The 27,936-nt window shown below is 43.4% G+C and overlaps 1 protein-coding gene across 1 annotated transcript in view; it reads right to left on the minus strand.

Moving 5' to 3' along the window:
• Positions 1–236: 236 nt before the first annotated feature.
• The window catches only part of LOC144691517 (solute carrier family 22 member 15-like), a 67,508-nt gene continuing 39,808 nt past the window's right edge, over positions 237–27,936 (minus strand). Inside the window, exons 9-12 of the mRNA XM_078559669.1 lie at positions 20,368–20,488; positions 19,359–19,431; positions 9,383–9,571; positions 237–2,195 (exon numbers count right to left, since the gene is read on the minus strand). Coding sequence (XP_078415795.1) covers positions 2,109–2,195; positions 9,383–9,571; positions 19,359–19,431; positions 20,368–20,488 — 470 coding nt within the window. The 3' untranslated portion in view covers positions 237–2,108. The remainder of the gene's footprint in view (positions 2,196–9,382; positions 9,572–19,358; positions 19,432–20,367; positions 20,489–27,936) is intronic.

Below are 27,936 nucleotides of genomic sequence, written 5' to 3' on the forward strand. Positions count from 1 at the left end.
AATATTTTCCTAAAAGAGGTAAACGAATCGTAGGATTTCATTTGGGTTCAAAATCTGTTTTCAGAGGACTTTGCAGTTCTAAAAAAGAATTTAATTAATGTTTCTGGTCATTCTGTTTTAAAAGATAATTTAAAGCCAAGCCTCTTGATCAGTTTTAGCTCTCAATTCAAAAAGAGTTCGCAGAGTTATTCTAAACAGTTGTTGAAATATTTGTTCACTTTGTTCCAATATATGTGTGTGAATTGGGTTTTTCTTTGCTTATTTACATGTAAACAAGTTTAGAAATCATTTGAATGTAGAGACGGATTTGCAGTTGAAACTCCAAAATTGAGATTTCACAAATTGTGCGCCAACAAACAAGCTCATCCTACTCAATGAGACCAGGGATAGTCACCAAGCTTTATTTTATGTCCAGATTTATTCTGTAGTGTAGCATTCATAGTCTGCCACTGAATAAACATGACAATAAAAAAACATGACGACTCACCTTCATCTTAGTGAGTAGGATGAGACCGTTTGCTACTAATGCTGCTCTCTGTCTTAACCATGTTAACCAAAAAGTAAAATCCTCTTGTTCATTGCAAAAATATCACTTCCTAGAAAGAATGGGACATAAATCTCCAAAGGGGAATGTAGCAAAAATATGTGGGAATTTCTGCCTTAAATTAATAATTCACTGGACTAGGAAAATTAAACTCTGCAAACAATGCTGTTTGGGTTCAGCTTTCTAAAATCAATCCTATCCTTTCTGTTTTCAAGTCTGTAAACAGCAAATGTGCTTAGGTAGACAAGGTGGTTTAGAGAAAATATCTTTTCATTGATGTGGCTGAATTCAACACAGGTTAATAAAAGCATGTCCCTCCTTGATGTTAGTCCCTTCATGAAACTGGCCTGAGTGATCTTAAGCTAGTTCCATAATGGGCTTGGACCTGGAGCACAAAACTATCAGCACAATTTGGCACTTGACTGACAATTCAACTATGTAAATCATAAGTTTGGCCACTGAATGGTGAAAATTTTCTGGTGATAGTGTAAGTATTAATTTGGGGTAGGGCAGAGCAGAAGGGCTTTTATTATGCATTGGACCATGGTGTACCTAATCTGAGCATTGGATGCTAATTTTGGAAGACAAGTGTGTACATATTCCATTTCCAGCACAAATCTCTCAACTTAATCAGCATAAAAATTATTTTTCCAAGAGAAGAGCCAACGCCATCTTCTCAAAACAACTATGGATGGACAATGGATGCCAGCTTTCCACATCTCTAGAATATAAAACCCCAGAAAAATTAGGTAGAGGTTTGCCTAGCAATCACCTTGGAGGACTTTAAAGAAATTGAGACAAGAAAAAACATGTGTAGCAAGTTGCATTTTAGAGGCATCTCAAAGCTTTTCACATGGTACTGTGTAGTACAGCAGTGACAATTGTGACGTTAGGCAAATATGACAGCTCTTTTGTGTAGACCAAAGCCTTACAAATAAGATGAATGATCAGTTAATAGCAGTATCGATTGAGAAGCAACACAAGTGTTGACCAGGACATGGGAAGATCCCCCTACTCGTCTTCCACTAGTTCTATAGTGGCTTTAACATTTGCCTGTAACGGAAAAGCCAGAGTGGATCTTACTTTAACGATTCCTCTGAAGACCACATCTCGGACACAGTGACAGTTCTTGATTACGTGCTCAAGTCCTGAAGTGGGGCTGGAACCAACAATCTAAGTCAGCGATGAACAGTATCAAACTAAGCTGACATGTGGAGGAAAGATGCTGGATATCTACAAATGTATTGAGATTTTGCCAAAATGCCGAATAATACAAGTTTCAGAATAATTAAAAATACCAGCACCATTAAATTAACTTCTGCTCTAAAATTCACTTGCAAAATGAGACAATATTGCACCATCAGAAACATGCATATCACTGACAGGTCATACCTTACAAATATCCTGAGTGTAGTAGTGCCCATAACATCCCAGTTATTACTGCACATTTCAAGAAATAAGTTGGATATATATGGATACTGATAAATTGGAAAAAAATTACATAAAGTGCTGCAGTTGCAATCTCATTGAATAGTAGACTGACTTGTAAAATATTCTTCGAGTGTTATTTAATCAATGTGGTTTCTTCATCAGCATCACCATCCTCCTCATTCTCACTATTATTGTTCCCTGCATGATTCACATCACTTGCCTGTAAATAAATAAAAAGATAAGTTGCACTCATGTGTAGCAAAGGTGACTTTCACTGCCCTTGCTTCTATCAAAATCAAGATGCCACTTTTCTTTGTTTTAGACAGTAATGGGGTCAACCACTACAGCTGGTTAGTTCATATAGGAGGGTAGATTATATAAGGGAGTGTAGCACTCTTGAATCCACAGGCTTTACGTAATCTAATGTGAAATGTTTATGCACACTTGCACCCACCCACAATAGTTATTCTATAATCTATTTTTTTCCAGGTAATAAAGGTGCAAAGTTATACATAATTTATTTTCCTGAAGTGACATTTTATTTTAAACATTCCCCCTTATCCATCTTTTTGTTCGACTTCTGAGGTATCCTTTTTTCCCCACTTTGTTCATCTTGACCCGAAACGTTGGGCAGAATTTTCCCTGAATTGCACTACGTGCAGTAGTGGGCGGGTAAAATAGGAGTCCTACCTGCCGATGAAAATGGCGGGTTTTCATGCCGTATTGTCCCGAGCCTGCATCATTATTTATTCACTCCCGTGAAACATGCAGTTTCCATGGCGAGCGAGCTCTCATTCACCCACCTGCCATCACCCCACTGTTGCATCACGCCGGCAGCCATCTTTAAAAGGCAGCCTCCAGCAAAGCGCTCATCACCACCAGCTCACCACCGCTGCCTGGGAGACATGGCCAAAGGAAAAATGACTGCAGCCCCCCACTTAAACGACGGGTCCCTCGAGCTACTGCTGAATGCCGTGGAGGCTCTCAGGATGTGCTCTACCTTGCTCTGGCCATAGGATGGGCAGCAAAGTCACCGACCTGGCCTGGGGGATGGTGGCAGCGGTAGTCAGCACAAACGCCCTGCAGAGGAGGACAGCCACCAAGTGCTGCAAAAGGATGAATGATCTCCTCTGTTCTGCCAGGCTAAGTCACTCTTTCCATCACTCCCAACTCTCTCACACTCAAAACCCATCACATATTCCTCATCCCATCCATGGGGCCACTCACGGCCCGCAGAGGCCAGGCATACTTATCATCTGGCCTGCAGACGTCCTGATACACTCTCCCTATCTCTATCCATGGGGGACAAACTGGCTCACAACAAAAGGGAAAGGTCGCAGACAGGTGAAGGGATGCCGGTGATCAAAGTTCTGACAGAGTTTGAAAACAGAGCCATCCAGCTGACCGGCGAGGATCTGGGCCCGTCCTGTGCTAGCAGTGAGATCAACGGTGCTCTACCAAATGAGGATCCAGCAGTGCAGCATCCATCAGACAGCCATGCTGTGAGTAATGTGTTCCCTTTCACAGGCCACTGCCATGCACCAATTATCTACCCTTGCTTTAGCAGGCACATCTGCCAAACAGCCAACAGAGTCCATGACCCAGGGCCTCCAATCAAGCTCTGAAAAAACCTCACCCACACCCCCCACCAGCGCAGAGACACATACCTCGTTGGGACCTAGCTTTAGAGTAGCCTCAGGATCACAATCTGGTGAGCACATCGCACTTTCTGATCCACAGCAGGCGGAGGCAGGGACTTCCCAGGTCCCTGGTACTCGGAGGACTGCTGGAGGCCAGAACATTGCTGAGCCCGAGTCAGATGCTGAGCCTCTGGACTCGGTCATATCACAGCTACTGGGGCTGCAAAGACAAGCTAGGGAACAACAGGAAGGGATGTCTGCTGTACTCCTCAGATTGCAAGGTACGCTGGAGGAGTCCATCCATCTTCAGGCTGAGGTGATAGCGCCGGCATTGCAATGCACCGAGGTCAACACTGGCAGGATGGCGGCCGCCATGGAGGCCTTGGTCCAGGATGTCACTCCTGCACTGCTGCACAGGCTTAACTCCATTGCTGATGCCATAGTTAGCATCCAACAGTGTGTATGCGAGAGGGGTGCTGGGCAGCTCGATCTCACTCCACCTACCCCTTCTGCTCACGGAGTCAGCCGGGGCCCTCAGGCACCCATAGGGAGGAGGGGTCAGCAGGTGCATGCTCCGGGGCCATCCAACCAGGTGACTCTGAGTGTTCAGCCCATCCAAATCCCCTCTTCCTGTGACCTCAGCAGCTTCAGCTTCACAGGCTGAGGAGGGTGCCACTGTCACACAGCAGGACCCCGAAAGCAGGCCGGGGCCCACCAAGTCTTGGTCCTCCAGAGGACGCCCGCCAAAGTCATCACAGACAGGGCGTCACAGTCAGCAGGCTGCCTCCACCTCTGCTGTGGATGTCCGGCGAGCACCAAGACGTAGCAGCAGCGTTAGGAATGTTAGGTAAAAGTAGTCGCACAGCCTGGCCACGGTTGTTGATCACTTGTACACACTGTTCACTATTGTCAATAAACTCCTAAGAACACCTCCCTGCCTATGGCTCCTTGTTCTGATGAGCAGTGTTCTTGTCGCTCTGCTGTGAAACCTTTCTGCATAAGATAAAGGCAGGTGTCTCAGTCCAGGGCCTCTTCCCTATGCTCTGTGCAGCCTTCAGACCACAGTGATAGTCCAGCCTCTCACTCCCTGGAAACATTACTGATGCTTGCGCCTTGGTGGTGCTGGTCATTGCTGCCAGTGTAGTGGGCAGGTGCCACAGAGTTCTCTCATACTCTGTGTGCTCTCAGCACCTTTAAGATGGGGCTGGCCCCCATCACACCAGCATCTGCGACCAGTGATGCTGTGCACCAGCTCCTGAAGGGCTGAGGTGCTGAAGGCAGACACAGCATCAGATGTGTCTAAAGTTTCATGGCTGTGTCTCTGAGATGGTCCTGATCACGGAGCGCAAGCAAGCTTCCCTCGGCCAGATAGGAGTCAGACATCCTCAGAGGCTAATTTGAAGATCTATGGAGTGTCCTCACTGCATGTTGTCATCATCCTCCTGCGATCGAGCGACTATTAGGGCCTCCACTTCTCCATAACAGAAGCATTCTCACAGAGGGTATTGGCACCTCCATAAGCCAAACTGGAGTCAAACTTTCACAACTGCGATGAGAGGATCTATGGGGACACCTCACTGCATGTTGTCATCATCCTCCACAAACCTGGCAGCAATGAGGGCCTCCCGAGTGCGCCTGCCTCGTCTAGCCAGTGCGCAAGCCTCATCCCCATCATTGTCACTACCAAGGACCCCCTCACCCTCAATCCCATCAGCGTCCTCCTCATCAAAGGAGACATGCAGCTTCTCCATCTTCTCCTTAGCCAGCTCTTCTCCCCGTTGCAGCGCCAGGTTGTAAAGGATGCAGCAGACAATGATGATGCGTGACACCCTCTGTGGACTGTATTGCAGGGCTCCATCAGACCGGTCCAGGCACTGGAACCGCATTTTCAACATCCCAATGGTCTGCTCCACCAAGTTACAAGCTGCTGCATGAGCCTCATTATAGCGTCGCTCTGCTGCAGTCTGAGGCCGCCACACGCGTGTCATTAGCCATGGCCACTGCGGGTAGCCCTTGTTCCTAAGGAGCCAACCCTGCAGCCTCCGTTGGCCCCAGAAGACTGCAGGGATCTGCGAGCGACTCAGGATGTAGGTGTCCTGCACACTCCCTGAAAACCGTGCGCATACCTTCAGGATGCGTTTCTGGTGGTCGCATACCAGCTGCACATTCAGTGGGTGGAAGCCCTTGCGGTTTATGAAGTCCAGTGAGTGTAGCAATGGAGACCTGAGCGCCACGAGTGTAGTCAATCGCACCCTGCACCTGTGGGAATCCCGAGATCAGGGCAAATCCATTGGTACTTGCATCCTGGCTGTCCCAGTCCCAGGTGAAATGCACAAAGTAGTGTGCCATGAAGAAGATGGCATCCAAGACCTCATATGGATGGCGGATTGTGAAACCCCACAGTGGTTACCTGTGGAGTCCTGAAAGGAGCCACTAGCTTAGAAATTGAGCGCCGCGGTCACTTTCACAGCCAATGGCAGTGGATGCCCTCCATGTCCCCTTGGTGCCAAGCCCTGTAGTAAGTGGTAGATGTGAGCCACCAGGTCCTTAGCCATGCGCAGTCGTTTGCGACACTGGTCCTCAGTCATCTACAGGAATGACAGGCGGTGTCGATAGATCCTGGGTGTCGCTAGGCGCCAACCAGCCACGGCTCGTTGTCGCTCCAGGGCACCGTATGCAGGAGCCCCTGCTGTCCCCTTCATGAGGTTGCTACTCCTGCCTTTGCGCGGCCAGGTGCATCAGTCACTCTCTCCTTTGTCTTCTACGGTCTCTGTAGGCCATCAGGCATACAGCTAGATCACCAGGATCTGTGGTCCTCCTGCAGCATGAAAGAGAGAACGATGTGGTTATTATGGCTGTACCTAGCACATTTCCTGGCCCTGTGAGACTGCCCCTTAACACTTCCCAGAGAGTGCTGATCACCCCTCAGATGACCAGAGATGAGTGAGCTGCACGTCAACCTGGAACATGGGGGACACTGGTCCAAACCGGGATGCTGAGACTGCAAGGGGCTGTGAGCGCCTCCAGCAGTGACTGCTACATGGCCAGCGTTGGCGAGGAGATTGTACAACGTGTGCAGTCCAACTGCTCTGCGGTCCAGTAAAGTGATGGTGGACTCAGTCTGTGCCGGGGGAGGGGGTAAGTTATGGAGCACTTGGTAACCCTCAGGTGTCTGCATGCTGTCTGCATGGCCGGGCAGACTAGGAGCCCGACCCCATATCATATCATTGCGGCTGCGCCTGATCTGTCTTAGTTGCAGAGACATGGTCAGTTTATACAAGTGTCCCTAATGTGTGGCCACTTCCCTCGCTCACCCTGCCCACCCACTCCCCCTCACTTACCTCAATTGCCTGTGCGTGGGATGCAGTGCCAGGGCAGCACTTGACACCCTTCCCACCCCCCACAGACAATGGTCGCCTCTGAAGCTAGCCAGCTCTTGCCCCCGGACACTGGCCCCCCTACTCCCGCCCACCCCCACAAAGCAGTCGCCTCCAGGGCCAGACATCAGTTGCCCTTGTCTCCCCAGTGCCTGAGGCCTGTAAACAATGGGCGAGCAGTGGAGAATGCTGCTGCTCACTCACCTCAGTTCCCCCAAAGTGGAGACCGCCAAGTGCACGTCGCCTACGTGCTGTTGTGAAGCAGAGCGGCATACTTTCCCGCCGATGTGGACGGACAATATGGCGGGGTTCCAAGAGCCTGGCGGGATGGCCTTTTAATTATATACTGACGTATTACAATGAGCTCCCCATCGACCAATGGCGGGAAAAGCGGCCTGCTGTTGGCAGGCTGAGTGGACGATCGCGACCTGTCTTCACGTCAGCATGAAGCAGGCCGCGCCACATTTTCCACGCACGCCACCTATCATGCCCGCCGCCATCGGGCTCAGAAAATTCCACCCATTAACTGATTTTCACCACTGTGCTGTCTTACATACTGAGTATTTTCAGCGCTTTGTTTTCATTTCAGATTTCCAGTATCTGCAGTATCCATTTTTTTTTCTGTTTGCTTGCTTATATCCTCTCCCTCCCTCGGCTTGCAAAATTTTGGTTAAGTCGGTCACTATTTCCTCAGAATAGAAATTGCAACATCAACAACAGGTCTCAATTGTGTTTTCATCACAATTATATGTGCTAGCATTTGATCACCAACTATTAGGTCCATGTTAGTAATGTTCCGCTCAGTGATACAGAGTCCGTATTTTTGTTGGCAATAAACTTAGAGAAACTGAAACCTTTTACCTCAAAAGCATCTAACTAGTGGTTTGTGGACAAGGATTTCTAGAATGTTTGGAAAAGTCTATTACTTCTGGGTTTTGTTTCAAATGGACCAACTTAACACTGAAGATGGTGCTTTAAAAACTTTTAAACTGCAAATATGCAAGAAGATGGGTTCAGTCTTTGGTCAAGTAATCCCAATTATCTGCATTCACAAGCAGTAGGTATTTAAGAGTATGGTCTGACCAAGGTGGCCAATTTTAAGAAAACTTACAAGGCAAATGTATATTTGGATATGACTTAATCTGAACAGCTTGCTGAAGTTACTGTTTTGGAGTCACTAAAATGTAGTCACTATGCTACAATATCTAAAGGTAGTCAGATTCTTTTATAGGAATGTCATAGCAGATAATTGGCATTCAGCCTGCTCACAGGTTATGCCAAAGTGGGTTACAATATAATTGAACAATCATCTAAAGTTAATTACTGGACAACATCATTGAACACATACAAATAGAATGCTTCATCAGTCATCCAAAGATAGGTAGAGATTTAAAGTTTCAAACATTTCCGCATTCTCAGTTACCTAGCTGCATAATAAAGTTTACATCACAGAAACTCAACATTGAAAGAACTTCATTACATCCACATTAAACGTGTTGCACCTGGCATTAGTATTTAAATTACCAGTAAAGTATGAAATACACAAAGATTAGAACACTTGTATTTGAAAGACTTGAATCTTCCATTTTCCCACCCATTATAGGCCAGCCTATAAAGGGGAGACTAAGTTGAGTTTTCATGATTTAATTGACATTGATCCCTTACCTTTTAATGGGAAATGGACATTTTTGCTGCAGAAATGGGCATTATGGGGATAATAGCATTTCTATTCAGTAATAAAAAGGTGACAAAATGTTGTTTATTTCAATACATCTCCTCTTCTCATCAGTCACTCCATGATGTGGTTAATTGGGAGAACCATTTGTTCCAGAGTAGCTTAATTCAACAGAGAATTACATATTTCCATGATTGAAGTTCTCAAACACTAATAATCCCTGTACCGACTCAATATGTAATCGTACTTAACCAGCAAAGCATTTCTGGGACAGGTGATTCCAAAACAATACTTTTCAGGCTGGTCCAAAATGCATATCCTGATGAAATGAATGGAGGCATTTTGGGGTCAGGTAGCCCCTCTCCATAACTAATGTTACCAGAGTGACATCAGTGAAAAATAGATTGAAGATAAATATAATCGTAAGGCCCACCAAAAATAAAATCAATATTATTTTGACATAAAGAATAATACTTAGAAATATCTAGGGGTAAATAAATCTAGCAGAAAATACTGCTGCAGACTTTCTCTCATGTTTGTTACATAGATGTCATTATCACAGCAGCAAAGTAACTATAGATCAGGCTTTTTGTAAAGTAAGATCAAACTGCCTAGTTCACTCAAAACTGGAGTTTCTGAAAGATTTAGTTTGGCATGAGTTGAAACAGATAACAATTATCAAAGTAATGTATCTTTCTTCATGTAGATTATGTACCATTTTAATCTCCTGCAACTGCAACGAGACTACGTCTTCTCCAAGCTGGCGATATGTGACATTGTGCAGGTCAGAGAGATTGTCTGGAAGAATTTCATTCAATGTTTCTGGCAGCAACAAACTAAGGATTCCTGCTAGCAGTCCAGTAGCTCCAAACACCACAAAATGCATTGACCAATGAATGGATTTCTGTCAAGGGCAGTAACGAAAATTAGTTAACCAACAATATACGAATGACACTGAACTGAAGATATAAATGACACTGGTGTTACTTATAGAAGCCAAACATGGTAACTATATAAAGTATAAAAATAAATACATTCCCCGTACTAAATAGCTTTAATAGCTGTAGTTTTCCTCTGCCAGCCTGTCTGAAGGATACAAAGTCTCACTTTTACCATGTGATACAACATTTCTCTACATGGCTAAGAACTGATCAATGTGGATCGCATTTTGAAGCTTTACTGGGGAGTATGGGTTCAGGAGGAACTTCTGTTTACCATTGGAATGCAGTTCCATGGACATCAGGAGCTTTCTGGTCTCTTGTCCAAATTCTCCATTTCTGATCCCAGCCATTGCCAGCAGACTATTGGTGGAATTTAATCAAGCCTGTTGGAGTGGGAAAAATGGCAAGTGGACTCACTAAATTGTACAGGAGGCCATGTGTCAGTCTACCGGCAGTGGGAACACCCACCCACAATTAATTTGGAGGAAGGAAGGGGCTGATGGCCGAAACTTGCCGCTTGCAACAGGATTTCAGTTAGGCTCATTAATGAGCCACTTGACACCAATTATCCATGCCCATTAGAATTTAGTGGTGGCTCAGAGATTAAACAGGAGTCATACAGCTTTCCTGTGCTTCCCGAAAGCTACCCAGGAAACCCCGTCAGGTTTGCCTATGTCATTGTGGGGGCCCCTCATTCATTGGCAACCAGTGTCTGATCAAGGGACCCGGCATTGGGAAGTTGGGGAGGGGCATTGAAAGTCACCACCCTGATCTCACCTCTGACACACCCTCTCCCCTCTCCAGCGACTCCCTCTCCACGACCTATATTTCATCCCACTCATCTGTGAACAGGGATCCACCGACAATCCCTGGTGAAGTCCTTAGAGCATTACCAGCAGCAGCCACTGCACCCTATGGTGCTGCCGGCGGTGGAGAGCTGCCAATCTTTGATTGGCTGGCAGCTCTTGGTGTCCTAAATCCTAGGGAAGGTCCAATGCTGGCCGTCTGGCACTTCATTTTGTTAGGCCTCCCTCAAAAAAGCAACCTGAGGGTCCCACTGATTTGCCATCCCATGGGTGAGACCCCCATCATCCATATTAAATCCTGGCCTATATATATCTGGGACAAGGGAGGGGGAAGGAGAAGAAAACAGGAACATGACAGTATTGGAGCCTGATCTTATCTCCCTGCAAGCATTTGATGCAGATGGGAGTAACTTTATAGCAATTGACAGCGGATTCCTTGCTGATTTTTACAAGGGGCACTTTGGTCAATTAGAGTACTATATTATCATTCCAAATGAGATTAGCTGACTTAGTAAAGACCAGGACCTTCCTGGGCTACAGTTATCCATTACCTGCAGTTATGTAACTATTTATTTAATGGTGTTTTCAGGAATTTAAAACCAAGCCTTTAAGTGACAAAGAATGGGTATAGTTTAAGGAACGGAGTCAGTTAGTATTGCCCATGTTTAAATAAAAGAATTGCAAGTTGGGCTATTTTCCAATACTATTTATTAATACCTTCCATAAAGTTTAGCTTCCAAAGGCAAGTGCGCACATTCTACAAAACAAAATTTTACATCTCCATGCTTTATGTGCAAAATCTTTCAGACAACTGGTCTTAAGATGAACAATGAATCTTCATATTGTGGGATTTGCATTGGAAGTACAATGGGATGCCACTGTCCATTTCTGGCCTCTCTGAATCACAAAAAATTACACAGGCAGCTATGTAGTAGAGAGTAAACTATTGTAAGAGGTAAACTTACTTAGATAAATTTCCCAACCCAGATAGTGGTAAGCATGTGAAATGCACAAGGAGTAGTTGAAGTAAACAGCATAGATGCATTTAATGGGAAACTAGATAAGTTTGTGAGGGAGAAAAGAAAAGAATATGCTGGTACGATTAGATGAAGTAGCGTGGAATGAGAATTGAGTGGAGCATAAACACTAGCATTGATCAGATGGGCCAAAAAGACCCATTTCTGTGCTGCAAATTCTACCTCTGTTATGTTCAACCTATTATCAATTAAAGAGATAATAAGTGCCCCTTAGGAGGTACCACAAGTATATTGACAAACAAAATTGAGAGGAAACCAAGGACATCAAATTAAAAATGCTGTGTTGTCCGCAACCTATGACACAGTCGACCACAGCATTCACCTCCAACACCTCTCCACTGTCAGCCAGCTGGGTGGGACTGCTCTCACCTGGTTCCATTCTTATCCATCTAACCATAGCCAGAGAATTACATGCAATGGCTTCTCTTCCTGGACCGTTATTTCTCATCTATCAAGGATCTATCCTTGGCCTCTTCCTATTATTTATCTACATACTGCCGCACAGCAACTCATCCAAAGGCACAGCTTTAGTTATTACATGTATGCTGATGACATCTAGCTCCACCTCACCACCGCTGTTACTAAATTATCAGAATGCCTACCCAACATCCAGTACTGGATGAGCAGAAGTGTCCTCCAGTTAAATATTGGGAAGGCCAAAGCTATTGTTTACAGTCCCTGCTCTAAACTTAGTTCCCTAGCTACCAACTTCATCCCTCTCCCCGGCAATAATTTGTGATTAAGTCAGTTTGTTCGCAACCTCGGTGTCACATTTGATCTCGAGATGAGCTTCCGATCTCACATTCTCGCCATCACTTAGACTGTCTATTTCTACTTCTTTAACATCACGGAAATTGCAGGCCACCTGAGAGTCTACGAATTGACTCAAATACTTGTCGCACAAGACTATTCTATACAATACTCTCCTTGCTAAATCCACAATAGAAAAAGGGATGACTCTCCAATAGAGAGTCATCCACTGGGGACCTCCATCTCCTCTGGTTGGCAAGATGGTACACCACCATGTGTCCTAATATCATGCAAGGGCAAGGAAGTGGAGTGTGAACAGAAGCAGCTCATACAGAAAACCCCTCTATGCAGAATCGAAGGGCACAGAGAGAATTTCTGAGAGCCAGTTCAAGTTGTGAGGCGATGGGTCACGAGGTAGGTTTTAAGACATGGAGCTGTAAATTCTATTTAAGATTACAATTTAATAATTAACTTTTAGGTACATAAATCTGTTAACATAATGAATCACTTCAAAATTCTTAAATTCCTCGGGTGTAAATTTCAGTCATGTAGTAGCGCTTCAAAGCAGTACTGCATAGACAATATAGATTCCCCAGGGGAAGACAGCACCTCCACCTGTTATCTTTATGGCTTGGTCTTCCTCAATGATATCCATGGTGAGACCCATGTGGGTCGTGCAGTTAGTGGCCCATGACACTGTCTGTCTCTCAGGAAATCTACGTACTCTGCATAGCATCATACGAACAAATTATTCCATTCCTCCATTCTCAAAATTCTTTAATTGAGGTGATTTGCTAGATATGAGCTCAACTCACAATGGGCTTCATGCTCACTACTGTAACATGGACCTAAACAGCTGAAGCATATAAAATAAAGCAATCCTCAGCAGCAGTCATATTTATTTCCACTTTGATCTTCCTCTGGATGCAGAATGGTCAATCAAAATTGACAAGCAGAAGATGTTAACTGATTACTGTCACCTACCATCTAAAGCTACTCAAGAAATCCTACTGCTGACACAACGTCATCTGCTCTTTCAAACAAAAAAATTGGTTACCTCATAGCTGTGGTTATTTAATTAACAGTTCAAATAAACTGGCCTAGCTTTGCCTCAGACAGTTTGACCCTGTACATGGTTAATGGTCTCATCAAGATAGATAATTTCAACTCTTGAGTATAAAAGTTATCACAGTTTGTTCTTACCATATTTAAAGCCAAACAAGAGAAGCCACAGGAAAAAGTGCAATTGGTTGAATTTGAAACAGGACGGATCCTAATCCTGTCATAGGAAATATGAAATATTTTCCCTCAATGTCAATTAGCTGCAAATGTTCCTGACAACTATATCAAATACAATTAAAATAAAGTAACAATTTTTTTTCAGGATGACAGTGTGAAGACGGCACAATTTTAATATGTTCAAACATTGAATTAAAAGGGAGTTTAGAAAATTACCTTTACATAGAGGCTTGGTAGAATTTGAAATTGTGTTTTAAACCATTGTTTTAAAAAAGTAATGAGATAGCTGCTTTAAAAAGAGGAACAATAAAAAGAATATAGGAAGCAAGTAAGAGAGTGGAATTAGGTAGGTAACTATTGGAATAAAACAATGGTATAAACTTGATGGAATGAATGCTCTGCTTGAATGTTGCACATTCTATGATTGCAAATTTAACTCAACATAAAGACTCTGCCAAAATTGACAAAGGTGATACATGTAGTGACAGGTGAAGCTTTTTGTTCTGACTTATTGATATAGAGGTTGTGTGACTTCTGTCACAGGAAATTAAAATTCTGAAAGGTATTAATGAAGTGTTCAGAAGTATTATTGAAAATTACAGATGTACAAAGTAATTGTTTACATCTATTACTGCTCCATTCTAAAATTATTTTTTTATTAATTAGAATTCACAAAGAACCCCCATTACAGCAAAAATGAACACAAACGAACCTGTGTTTACTTATATTCCAGTGACTGGCTGCGTAAGGTACTAACTATTAAAAGCCTTGGAGATGTTTTTCTATTGTAAATTCAATCAACATCCTGTGGTTATAATCATAAAACTAATAATTAAAGGATTTAGAATAAGATCCAACACAATAAGCTTTGTGTGGAAATAATCGCATGTTTGAATAATTCATAATTTCAACTCAAATTTTCCCACAAGGTTTCAAAATAAATTAGAGCATGTGTTCGAAATATTCCCAGTGAAATTCTTTCATGACACTTCTCTCCTTAACCACCCCTCCTCAATACTAGATTCGAGCCTCTGATCCAAGGCGACCATTGTTTGACTCTTTGCCCAAATATAAAGCAATATTTAAAGCCTAACAATAACAAGAAAGAAGTCTCCCCCACTTGTCCTAAACTTTTGTTTTTGTTTAATAGCTTTATAAGGGAATGATGCTCTTGTCATTTTAGTGTTTTTTTGGAGTTGGTTAAGCAAAGGTACTTCTAATGCATAACATTTTCCATCAGTGCAGGATCACAATGTTATCTGAATGCCTTCCTTGGTTTTATGCCAGTTACTAATACAAGGCAAACACATTATCGGCCAGGATCACCTGTCAGCATTTCCCTTGTTCCATCTCAACTGAACAAACTCGTGTAAGCACATGAACAACAGGGAATCCAAGTGGACCACTGGCTGGATCTTTGGTTTTCACCTAGCAAATTAACTTAGCTGGCAATGTAATTGGCCACCAAAGGTGGCCACAGTTTGAAATATTTTTGATTCAAATCTGCACTGGCACTTCTAATCTGTTATCTCAGGAATACGCCAAGAGTTGACAATACTGGGAAAATCTTCAGTGACAATTTCAGAAACCAGTTATCCTAATGTAAGTGCTGCTCACAGAATTTATATTCACGCCCATATAGCATCTCAAAATAGTTGTTCCTCGAACAAACTATTTTTATGCCCAATGGGAAGGGTGAAATCAATATATGTTGAATGTAACAAATATTTTCTCCCCACAAGTCATTTTTTCTTGTTATATTTAGCAGTCGTACCAATATATTATGATGCATTAGTAAAACTATATTGTGTCTTAAATTGAAGGAGGTAAATCAGCTATACATGTCAGCAAGGACTCAATGGGCCAAATGGCCTCAAACTGTGCCGTAAATGACTGACAAGATAAATAAATAACAGCCTCTACAAGTTTTTCCTCAGCTGTTGTTTAGGGACATGAAGAGTATAAAATAATCTAAACCAAATACTGAAAATATTTGCAACACCTTAATTACTCAGAACAACAAAGTATATCAGCCCGATTTCGCAGTCAGCAGCATAGGAACAGCACTCGCCACTGACTTCAAATAAAAACTGCCCACAAAAATTTTGTGGGTTTGAGAACATAGGTTTCTGATTTCATAGAACACTGGTAAATAAAAGCAGAGAATGTAATTGGAAACACTCAACAGGACTGGGAGCACCTGTGGAGAGAAAAAACATTTTCTTTTCTGACATCAGTCTCAATTTGGTCTCTCCTACAGGGGAACTTAATAGAGCAACAATGCATGTAACAAACAAGCTGATTAGCCAGTCAGATTAGAAAATTCTCAGAGAGAGCAAAGTAGGCAGTAAAATGCAGGAAATGTAAACCATATTTAAATCATTGCACAGAAATCAAAATAAAGAATGGGACATACACGTGGGATTAAGGTAGAAATATAAATATCAAAACTAAATGTAAATTATTAAAACTCTATTTTTTAAATGTTCTTCTGAGGGAATGAGACTCCACCCCTGTAAAATTTGCTTTTTAGGGTCGAAAAGTTGTTTCAGCAGTAATTATGATTTAGTATGCCGTTAACTACTCTGATTGAGCAAAGCTTAACTTTATCCTGCTTCTTTCAGCAGGATTAATATGTAAGTAGCTGAAGTTCATGACAAATGAGTGATTTCTAAATGATTCCATCTGTTCAAATGGCAACAGTGCAGCCTATGAAGGAGCAAGGTATCACTAATAGCAACTTCCAGATTGTTTAACTGTGCATTTGGAGATGCCAAAAGTTGTTTTCAATTTTATACCGTAATAAGGGTGACATTGACAGCCTTGCTGTTAATATTACCACAAATTCCAGACTGTTAAGTTGTACAAACAAAAGCCTTTTTAAAGCTGAATGTTCACACTGAAAAGGTGAAGGGTTACTCATGTTGCACATAACCGTGCTAAAAAAATCCATAAAAATTGTCATTAAATTTAAAAATGTACATTAAGTATATTTTTTTAAACCCTACAAATCAGATAAACTTCATTTATAGAAAACACACTGCAATTCTGACCAACACAACTAAATAACCTAATGCAATTGACAATTAAACCCATGCAAGTTATCCAATTTTCCTATGCTATTGTATTATTATAGCGCTGCAATGAGAGGTAGCCCTCCAACACTGGCAAAAGCACTGCATTACAAAGAAGGAGGCACATGTAACTCATGGGGCATAGCAACTTCACGAGATGATTTCCTGCATCATCAATGGAAATGCTTGCAGAGATGGTATTGGATCCGCATGCTGGTATTTTATTCCAGCTGTGGGAAGGCTGACACTCCTGTTCTATATGGTGCCAATGGAGTTTATGAAGCCAACATTGATTTCTGCAAGTACTGTTGCTCATCCGCTGACTACAAAATCTGGGCCAGTACTTTCATGTAGACTTTGTTCATAACAGAAAGGACAATATCACCCTTGTTCTTCAGATGGCAGCATGAAGTGTACTACATACACTCGACTACCTGCAAAAGGTTTCCAAGTTTTTGAAGTCAATTCTGACCATACTTTTTCATTTTACTGAGAATGTTGTAAATGCTACTATTTATGACTGCTTAGGATACAAAAGGAAATCATTGCATGCTAGAAATCAAATAAAAGCAGCAAATGTAATTGGAAATACTCAACAGAACTGGTAGCACCCGTGGAGAGAAAAACAAGTTTATGGGTGGAATTTTATCTTAATGGACCCATACACAGCGAGAAAGCCAGTAGTGGGTCAGGAACCTGCTTATTCTATCAACAGGCTTTGTCATGCTCCTGAACTCAGCCACAGCAGTAGCATCTTGCTTCCAGGTTTCCTGACCAATCACCGAGTGTAGGTATGATGACAACCTACATTACACATGAATGAAGGCACTCTACTTAGAGACTCGGCAGGAGTCATAATAGATGTAGGAAATTTTGCTTGAAGGCTAGTAGAGGCAAGGACATGGAAAGAAAACATGGGAAGGGTGACCCCACCCTCCCTCCAACACCCCCCAAAAAACAAGTTCTTTGGCTCTACCCTGGAGGTTATCTCCACGAGGGGGCTGGAAGTGGTGAGGACCAGAAAGGATGCTCTTTCCTGTGAATGGGAGGAAGTGGCCAGCTGCCCAAACTAAACAGGTGTGGTTGAATGTTACAAAGGCTTGATATAGTTTTGGAAAAGGTGTAATAACCTAGTTGGGCTAAGGGAAAGGGGAGTGACAAACTATTTTCAGGTGGCATCCATCACTCTCTGACTTCACAGCATTCTTCTGCACATCACTCCTCCAACTGGCACACCTTGCAGTTCTGCAGATCCTCTCCCTCCAGGTACCTCCACATGAGAGGGAGAAAGGGGGCATGGCAGTAAGGACTCTTTTCAAGGCGCTTTCACTTCTCATCCCTTGCACACCCAATCAAACAGAGCTATACATGCTGCCTCCTGCTTCAATGACTTGGTTTAAATATTGAGCTTAAAAAGGAACTCTAGATTTCTGTTCATTTTTAGAAAGTTTTTAGGACCACAGATTATAAATGTAAAATAATAGTAACTAGAAAATATTTTGATGGAGAAACATATCCCCAACAGTTTCCAGTTTCACTTAACAATTTAGTGCAGCCAAAGTGATTTCCAATGCACAAAGTTTGTGGATTGTGTTGTAAGTAGCTAACTTATTGGTGTCTAATAGTTACCAGCTTAAAAAGGAAACTGCAGACTCCAATGTCATTTATACTTGATGCAAAGGAAACTATTTCAATTTCTAGTTCCCAGTAGTAACTTAGTTTAGACAGAAAATCAAATTTGAAAAATAATGGCTCTCACTGTTGAAAGTGGTCACTTGGTGTGGTTTAGTCTGTCACCAGCGAATATCACCTTACTCACTACTGTGTTGCCCAAAATGCATGTCAAAACTATAAATACAAACATAGGAGAGTGCTGTCACTTAAGGGAAGAATTTTCCCCCCATCGGGAGGGAAGATCAGGAGCGGGTGCACCTCCAATCGGTGCCCCCGATTGGGGGCGTGCCGCCATTTTACGTGGGTGGGCCAATTAAGGCCAACCCAGCGTGATGTCCGCCAGGAAGTGCTATGTTCTCCTTGTGCGGGCAGGGGGGATTCCCTAAGCCAAGAGTGCGCTCTTTCGCGCACATGCGCGAAAGAGCGCACTCATCTCCCTGAGGCTAAATGCTGCCTCAGGGAGATCGGTGCCAAATTCAAAAATGTGAAATATAGACAAATAAAATTTCCCTGATATGTCTCCTCATGTGACACTGTCACATGAGTTGGGACATGTCCATCACTTTTAATTAAACTTCTATTACATTTTTTAAAACCTACATGAAACCTCATCCCGCCCGTGGATGAGGTTTCATGCTTTTTCTGAAGCCCACCAGGGCTCCCGGCCTGCCCACCAATCTTAAGGTTGGAAGGACAGGTCCTTTAACTATTTGAATTAGTTTTTAAATGGCCTCAATTGGCCATTGACAGGTCGGTGGGTGCACAGCTGATTCGGCTGCGTCCCCGCCAACTTGAAAATTGAAATGACGCGGGGTGATGTCAGGAGTTCCGCCCAACGTCATGCCGCGTCATTTTACATGTAGGTGAGCAGGCCCCACCCCCCCGCTTGCCGAACTCAATATCCTGCCCAAAGAAATTCCACAACAACTTGTGCTTATATATTTAACGTGAACAAATATCCCAGCACACTTATCAGATTTCATTAATATATCTTCATTACTGATTAAATTATTTTACTGTAAAGCAAAGAGATGAAGGCATATACTGTAACCCAATATATTGTAAACAAAGTCAAGTACCAGATAACCATACCCTCCAAGGGTGGAGGTAAAAGAAACATGGGAGGGGGTGGGAAAAAGTTAACGAGAGACAAGGGGATTGCACACTAACCAGTGATGGAAGAAAGGGTGCAAGGATTCCTCCCAATCTAGAAGACATGGAACAAATGCCCAACCCAACATTCCTGTAGGAAAACAAGGAAGGAAGAGCCAATTACTCAAAATTCTGAAATATAAAATCACAATCCAACATGCAGAATGGCTGCCTATACACTCCCTATTCTCAAGGCAACCTCAAAACAGACTAGCACATCATTAATAAACAAATACCACAGAATTTCTGGCAACTTAAAAATTGTTTGAACAGGGCGGAATTCTGCTTTCATATTCTGAATCCTTTGACAATTGCTGAAATGAACAGAAATCTAGACTTTTCCCTTAAGACATTAAGCTCAAATGTAACAGCAATGAAGCAATGGCTCAAAGCAATGCTCAATGGTTTGTCACCATTTTAAAAAAATATTCAACTATCATATAACAAGGTTTAAATTAAGGCTTCTAACAGTTTGATGTTTGAAAGAATTCCTAGCGGAAAAACTAAAACAATATGGACCTACCCAAAGCTGTGCACAAATGAGGACCAAAGATCATGATACATGGGGGGCAACAGCAAAGCACCTTTTATTTTAAATTATTTCACCAAGCCTGTATGGCAATATTAACACGCATTTACATAGCATATTTAACAGTCAACACTCCAAAATGCCTGAATATAAAATTGAATTTAACAAATCTAGTAGTTCGTGATCTAGCACCAGAGGATGTCCTTGAGATCTACCAGATCATCATAAAAGCTAATCATTTCACTAATATCCTTCAAGGAAGGGAATCAGCCACTCTTACCTAGTCTAGCCTACATATTACTCCAATTTCACATTACATGACTGACTTAATGTTCTGGGAAACAAATTGGAGATTGCTGATGTCATGCCCATCACAAGAACAATTTTTTAAAAAATGCACTAGAGAAAAGCACAACTGAGAAAATCTGAACATAACTGGGATATCAGAAGCACATGCCTGCAGTCAGTCTTAAGATTTCACGCATATCTCAGACTTACCTGACAGATGTGGGATAGAGCTCAGAGGTGTAGACATAGACTACGTTAAATGCAGCACTTATTGATAGTTTACCCAGAATGGAAAAAGATTGGCTGTTGACAACAGAATATAGTCCAATGCCTGAAAAAGAGAAAAGCATATCCAGTCTGAACTAAGAGAAAATGTTTTGTATAAAATTCTCAGTAAAAATCCAACCAATATAGGGGCATATAATTTAATTGCATGCATTAACAACTTAGACACAAGAAATTAGATTTATAAAAAGGAAAGGGAAGATACTCCTAAAAAGGAAACCTTTAAGGACATTGTGACTCATGCTGAAGGGTGTTAGCTTGTACATGTGAACAATATTAAAGCCAGGATCAGGCTGTGATACTCTCCAAAAGGTGGATGTCTTGGCATCATTGTCTGGATTGAAATGAGACAGCATGCCATATGGGTAGTGGCACTGATGAAATTGTACTCCAGCACAAATCAACAACTTCAAGAGAAGGAAAAGAATGTACAGTGAAAAAACAAAATGTTAAATAGCACAAAGTAAAAGCTCTAGAACCAGGTGCCATCTTTCAGTGGAAACACAAAATTGGGGAAAACAGTAGAATGTTCCCAGAGTGAAATAAATATCAATTGCTTAGGTGCTGAGAACTGTAAATACAGTTGCACTATAGGAATACTACTGATTTGGAAATATCAGTCTAAATATTTATATAATTCACAATTTCAGTAAGCCATATTGTTTACCTAATTTTCAGAAAATCTAGATGTATGTTGAAAACATAGAGCTAAAAATTGGCTTGCATCATTTTTCAGAAACAGTGGTTGCAATTCATGATCTGCCTTCATTGGTTCCGGGGGCAGTCGGCTGCATGCAGGTCTGGTACTATCACCTCATTTAATTGATTGTGGAGATGGGCTGAGTGTCTGCCACATAGCCAGCTGCCTCTGCTCTGTGCTCAACAGGGAATTCAGCAGTGTGTGCTACAGCACATGGCACAGTTAGTCTTCTGTTCTTAAAGACAGACATTCCCTCTTAAAAGGAACACTCCACAGAATTACAGGAGGCTGTTGCTGAAAACAATTGCTGCAATTCTAAGCAAGGGATTTCAAATGCAGTGCTGGAGGTCTTACTAGTGGGCATAGGCAGCATGAGAGATGCCAAGGTTCCTTGGTAGGCCTGGAGACTCTCAAGGAAAACACTCAGAAGGGATTGAAAGCTGGTGGCCAGGAGATCCATTGCCGCCGTCTGGACCCAAAGGCCTGGCACCAGTGCCTCACAATAAGTTTACTGACCCCATGTGAGTCGTGAAGTCAGTGAATGCATTTTCACATGACATCTCCTATCTATTGCTCCAACTGCCTCTCATGCTGCTCTTTGCAACACACCCTAATCACTGACCCAGTACCAGTCTCTGGCACTCAAACGCATGACTGCTACCATCTAGAGGGGCAGGGGCAGCAGACACATGGGAATACCACTAACTGGAAGTTCCCCTCCAAGCTACTCACCATCCTGACTTGGAAATATATCACCCTTCCTTCACTGTTGCTCAGTCAAAATCCTGTAAGTCTCTCCTTAACAGCACTTAGAGAGTGTACCTACACCAGATGGACTGCAGCAGCTCAAGAAGGCAACTCACCATCACCTTCTCCATCACCTTGCTGCCTACTGCCCCCGGAACCAATGAAGGCAAGTCATGAATTGCGACCTCTGTTTCTGAAAAATGATCCAATTAGGGATGGGTAATAAATGCCAGCCTAGCTAGCGACACCAACATCTCAAGTATGAATAAAGTCAAAATCGCAGAACTCATCCATTAGATCCAGATACTCCACCTCACCTCATGCACCTACCATGCTGCCAGCCTCTTGCTGCTTCCACCTTCAGCTGTTCAGCTATGGCTGGCATATTGCCCAGACACAGTGCAAAACAATAACTGACATTCTATCTTTCCTCTTGCAGGACAAGGTGGCAGACAAGAGAAGGGAGAAGAGCAAAATTAGCAGGAGACAAGGACAGCTCTATCTCCTAAGCATTTCAAAATAAATAGTTCTCTGCATGATGAGGACAGCTAGAACAGAGCCCATGGTATCCAGCATCAGTGAGAACATTGAGGATGTTCTTTCCATATGCTCCATCTCAGCTCCCAGTTTATCCTCGTCCTGCTATCTGTCATGATGAGCAAACTGTAGATGGTGTTACCATGGACCTGTACTTGCCACTCCACCCCACTTACCTCACCCCAACTTTGCCCTTCTGATTCTCTGCTTTAAGATACCAAAAAACTGCCACTTGCCAAGCCACAGCAGCCTCAGGAGGATGAAAGAAGGCAATGGCACATCACTGATGAAAGGGCTCTGTCACCTGGTCTGACATTCGCAACCACCAGTTTTGATAATCGGCACTGCACATATATAATGGCAAGGATAGTGTTGGGATTAACATGTGGTGAATCACGGGACAAAAGTGGGCTCCAACCAGGTCAGAGGTAATGGATGGTTTGCGTATCAGCTCACCAGGAGAGGTCATAAAATAGTTTTGCTACAGGGAAACCAGAAGAGATCCTTGGTACAGCATTCAAGAGAATGCTGATGGGAATGTACACCAAAATAACAGTCTCCTACCACTGTCAAGGAGCATGGAGGAGTCTGGCTCCAAGTTATCAGAAAGCAGCATGCAGAGCTTACCCTCTTTGCCGCCTCTGCACTATTCTCCCTGAGGGACTGCAACTTCAGTTCCCTCCCATGATACAGCAACACTCCTTGCAAGATCACACCTCCAAACTCTCCAGAATACCTTCAAACAATTGGCAACAGCAGAAGTTCTTCAAAATTACACTACCTGCAAGTTGAGTACCTCACCCTTTAAAACAACACGAGTGTTAGGCCCTCTAGCAACTTTTTTTTTTATTTGCTGGCTAGGCCAGCATTTATTGTCCATCCCTAATTGTCCTTGTTCAGAGGGCGTTTTTAAGAGTCAACCACATTACTGTGGGTCTGGAGTCACACGTAGGCCAGACCAGGCAAGGACAGCTGATGGGTTTTTACAACAATCAACAATGGTTTCACGGTCAGCAAATTTTTATTGAATTCAAATTTCACCATCTGCCATGGTGGGATTCAAACTCGGGTCCCCAGAACATTACCCTGGGTCTCCGGAATACTAACACAGTAACAAATACCACTATGCCACCACATCACTGATGAGCAATGTGTGCATTTGTTGAATGGATCAGTGTGGTCCAAAGTTGGAAAATGGACATAAATCAAGAGCATTGGCCATGTGACATCAGGATAGCACTGGCTCAGGTGCTTCCAGCACTCGGAGAGGATGCCTGCTCGCTTGCCATTCTCGAGATGATGCGCCGTGCAGGTTGCGTGAGCAGTTGTCAGCACAGCACACTCTCCCAAGAGGGTGATCGGCTTGCTACAGATACAAATTGTGTGCCCAAAAAGTTTTAAAACACTTTACAGCTAGTAAACTGAAGTCATAAAATATTAAAAGTCAGATAGCTCTATTGATAGATATATGGGAGATCATGGCTCAGTGGTGATGTCACTGGACTAGTAATTCAGAAGCCTAGGCTAATGCTTTGGGGACAAGGGTTTGAATCGCACCACAGCAGCGGGTGGAATTTCAACTCAATTAATAATCTAGAAGTGAAAAGCTGGTCTCAGTGATGGTGACCACAAAACCATTGTTGATTGTTGCAATAACCCACCTGGTTCATTTATGTCCTAATTTTAGGGAGGGAAATCTGCCATCCTTACCTAGCCTGGCCTACATGTGACTCCAGAACCACAGCAATGGTCGACTCTTAACTGTCCTCTTAAATGGGGTAGCAAGCCACTCAGTTCAAGGGCAATTAGGGATGGGCAACAAAGACTGGCCTTGAATTTTCCATTCACAATTAAGGCCTAAAATTGAATGACATTCAAATTGAATGGCAATCAACTTGCTATTCTTCCTTAAATGAGCAGTTATTATTTGTAACATACAAAAAAAAAGGTAAAAGTTACAATTAAGTCAGTTTCAAGACGGTACACAGTTTTAGAAAGGGAAACTGGTAGTGTTTAATCACAGAATACGTGTAACTCATGTTAATCCTTCACAAGGAAACGCCACTTCAAATTTGAAGGGATACTAGCAAAACAACTGTCATGAATCAAAATAGTTTTGTCCAAAAACAGGCAAGGGAAAAAAAACAATTATTGATGGCAATCAGCTCCTGTGGAAAATAGGGATAAAATGGGGATTACAAAAATAAACCTCCCAGAGGTTCCAATGCAACAGAAGTTACCAAATCAAAGGAGCAATAATGTATAACTCAATACAATAGCTAATTTATCCATTCATTGTAGCCCAGCAACACTCGTGCCAGAGCAAGAGCTCTTTGATCAGATTTTTACAGGTTTGATTCTGAGGCATAACTGCCAGTGGAATTCATCCATCATAGTGTGAGGTGAGTTTCCACAGTTCTTGGATATGCAACTAGATTGAACCAACTCTCTCCAGTGGGTGGTTTATAGCTCAGAAGGAAGACAGAAACAGGTACAGCTGGCTTGCCCCATTACAAGCATACCTCCCATCTGCTGATCAGAGTGGCTTTGATGGTGGTTGTAGAGTAGTCTGCATCCAAGACCATCCTGCCCTCTTGCCTCAAGGAGAATGCATGGCAGCAAGCGGCTCCTGTGGGAGATAATAGGGATAAAATGGGCATTACAAAAAAGGCACCTCCTCTGGGTTCCAATGGGTTACAATGTTAAACAATCCAAAACAGGTTCTTGTTGTCTGAAACGTAAGTATCATCATTTATAACTCAAAACAATAGACAATTTTAATACAAACAGGGTTGAAATTTATTTGCATCAGTTTTGCAAATAAGTTCAAAAACAGCAACACAAAAGTAATTTATTCAGGTTTGTGAAGTAAAGGTTAATGGCATATATTACTTGATTTAAACCTTTATTGCTTTGTTTTGCACTGATTGATTAGAAGAATAGCTAAGTGGGTTAATTTTGTAAAATACATTTTACAGGATCTGGGCTTCGCTGGCTAGGCCAGCATTTATAGTCCATCTCTAATTGCACTTAAGGTGCTGGTGAGCTGCCTTCTTGAACCACTGCAGTCCATGTGGTGTAGGTACACCCTCAGTACTGTACAGGAGGGAGTTCCAGGATTTTAGTCCAGCGACAGTGAAAGAATGGTGATTATTTCCAAGTCAGGATGGTGAGTGGCTTGGAGAGCAACTTCCTGGTGGTGGTGTTCCCATATGTCTGCTGCCCTTGTCCTTCTAGATGGTAATGGTCCTGGGTTTGGAAGATGCTGCCTAAGGAACCTTGGTGAGTTTCTCCAGTGCATCTTGTAGATGGTACACACTGCTGTCACTATTCATCGGTGGTGGAGGGAGTGAATGTTTGTGGATGGGATGCCAATCAAGCGGGCTGCTTTGCCCTGGATGGTGTCAAGCTTCTTGTGTTGTGGGAACTGCACTCATCCAGGCAAGTGGACAGTATTCCATCACACTCCTGACTTGTGCCTTGTAGATGGTGGACAGGCTTTGGGGAGTCAGGAAGTGAGTTACTTGCCACAGGATTCCTAGCCTCTGCCCGGCTCTTGTAGCCGCAGTATTTATATGACTAGTCCAGTTCAATTTCTGGTCAATGGTAATCCCTAGGTTGATAGTAGGGGATTCAGCGATGTTAATGCCATTGAATGTCAAGGGCCGATGGTTAGATTCTCTCTTGTTGGAGATGGTCATTGCCTGGCACTTGTGTGTCGCATATGTTACTTGCTTCTTGTCAGCCCAAGCCTGGATATTATCCAGATCTTGCTGCATTTGGACATGGACTGCTTCAGTATCTGAGGAGTCACAAAGGTGCTGAACATTGTGCAATCATCAGTGAACATCCCCACTTCTGACCTTATGATGGAAGGAAGGTCATTGATGTAGCAGCTGAAGATGGTTGGGCCGAGGACACTACCCCAAGGATATCTGCAGTGCTGTCCTAGAACTAAGATGATTGACCTCCAACAACCACAACCATCTTCCTTTGTGCTAGGTATGACTCCAACCAGCGAAGAGCTTTCTCCCTGATTCCTACCGAATCCAGTTTTGCTAGGACTCCTTGATGCCACACTCAGTCAAATACTGCCTTGATGTCATGTTAGGAGCTGAGTGACCCTGGCAGAACCCAAACTGAGCGTCAGTGGGCAGGTTATTGCTAAGCAAACACCACTTGATAGCACTGTTGAAGACCCCTTCCGTTGCTTTACTGATGATCAGCAGTAGGCTGATGGGGCAATTGGATTTGTCCTGCTTTTTGTGTACAAGACATACCTGGGCAATTTTCCACATAGCCAGGTAGATGCTAGTGTTGTAGCTGTACTGGAACAGCTTGGCAAGTGCACGGCAAGCTCTGGAGCACATCTTCAGTGCTATTGCCGGAATATTTTCAGGGCCCGTAGCCTTTGCAGTATCCAGTGCCTTCAGCCGTTTATTGACGTCACATGGAGTGAATCGAATTGGCTGAAGACTGGCATCTGTGATGCTGGGGACCTCCGGTGGAAGCAGAGATGGATCATCCTCTCTGCACTTCTGACTGAAGATTGTTGTGAACGCTACAGCCTTATCCTTTGCACTGCTATGCTGGGCTCCTCCATCATTGAGGATGGGGATATATGTGGAGCCTCCTCCTCCAGTGAGCTGTTTAATTGTCCACCACCATTCATGGCTGGATGTGGCAAGACTGCAGAGCTTAGATCTGATCCATTGGTTGTGGAATCACCTTGCTTTGTCTATCACTTGCTGCTTCTGCTGGTTGGCATACAAGTAATCCTGTGTTATAGCTTCACAGGTTGACACCTCATTTTTAGGTATGCCTGTTGCTGCTCCTGGCATGCGCTCCTGCACTCACTCATTGAATCAGGGTTGGTCCCCTGGCTTGGTAGTAATGGTAGAGTTGGGGATATGCCGGGCCATGAGGTTATAGGTTGCAGTTGAGTACAATTTTGCTGCTGATGGCCTACAGCACCTCATGCTTGCCCAGTCTTGAGTTGCTAGATCTGTTCTAAATCTATCCCATTTAGCATGGTGGTAGTGCCACACAACACGATGGAGGGTATCTTCAAAGTGAAGATGGGGCTTCGTCTCCACAAGGACTGTGCGGTGGTCAGATACATCTGCGGTAGGCAGGTTGGTGAGGGTGAGGTCAATGATGTTTTTCCCTCTTGTTGGTTCCCTCATGACCTGCCGCAGACCCAGTCTAGCAGTTATGTCCTTTAGGGCTCGGCCAGCTTGGTCTGTGATGGTGTTACTGAGCTACTCTTGGTGATGGACATTGAAGTCCCCCGCCCTGAGTACATTCTGTGCCCTTGCCACCCTCAGTGCTTCCTCCAAGAGCTGTTCAACATGGAGGCAAGAGCAGTTCAACATGGAGGAGTAGTGATTGATCAGCTGATTGGGGGGGGGTGGGGGGGGGTGGGGGGGGGTGGGGGGGGGTGCAGGGGGGCAGGGGGTGGCGTGGTACTTGGAGATCAGCAGGTTTCCTTGCCCATGTTTGACCTGATG

Source organism: Cetorhinus maximus, chromosome 16 (genome assembly GCF_964194155.1).
Source record: "Cetorhinus maximus chromosome 16, sCetMax3.hap1.1, whole genome shotgun sequence".
NCBI lineage: Eukaryota > Metazoa > Chordata > Chondrichthyes > Lamniformes > Cetorhinidae > Cetorhinus > Cetorhinus maximus.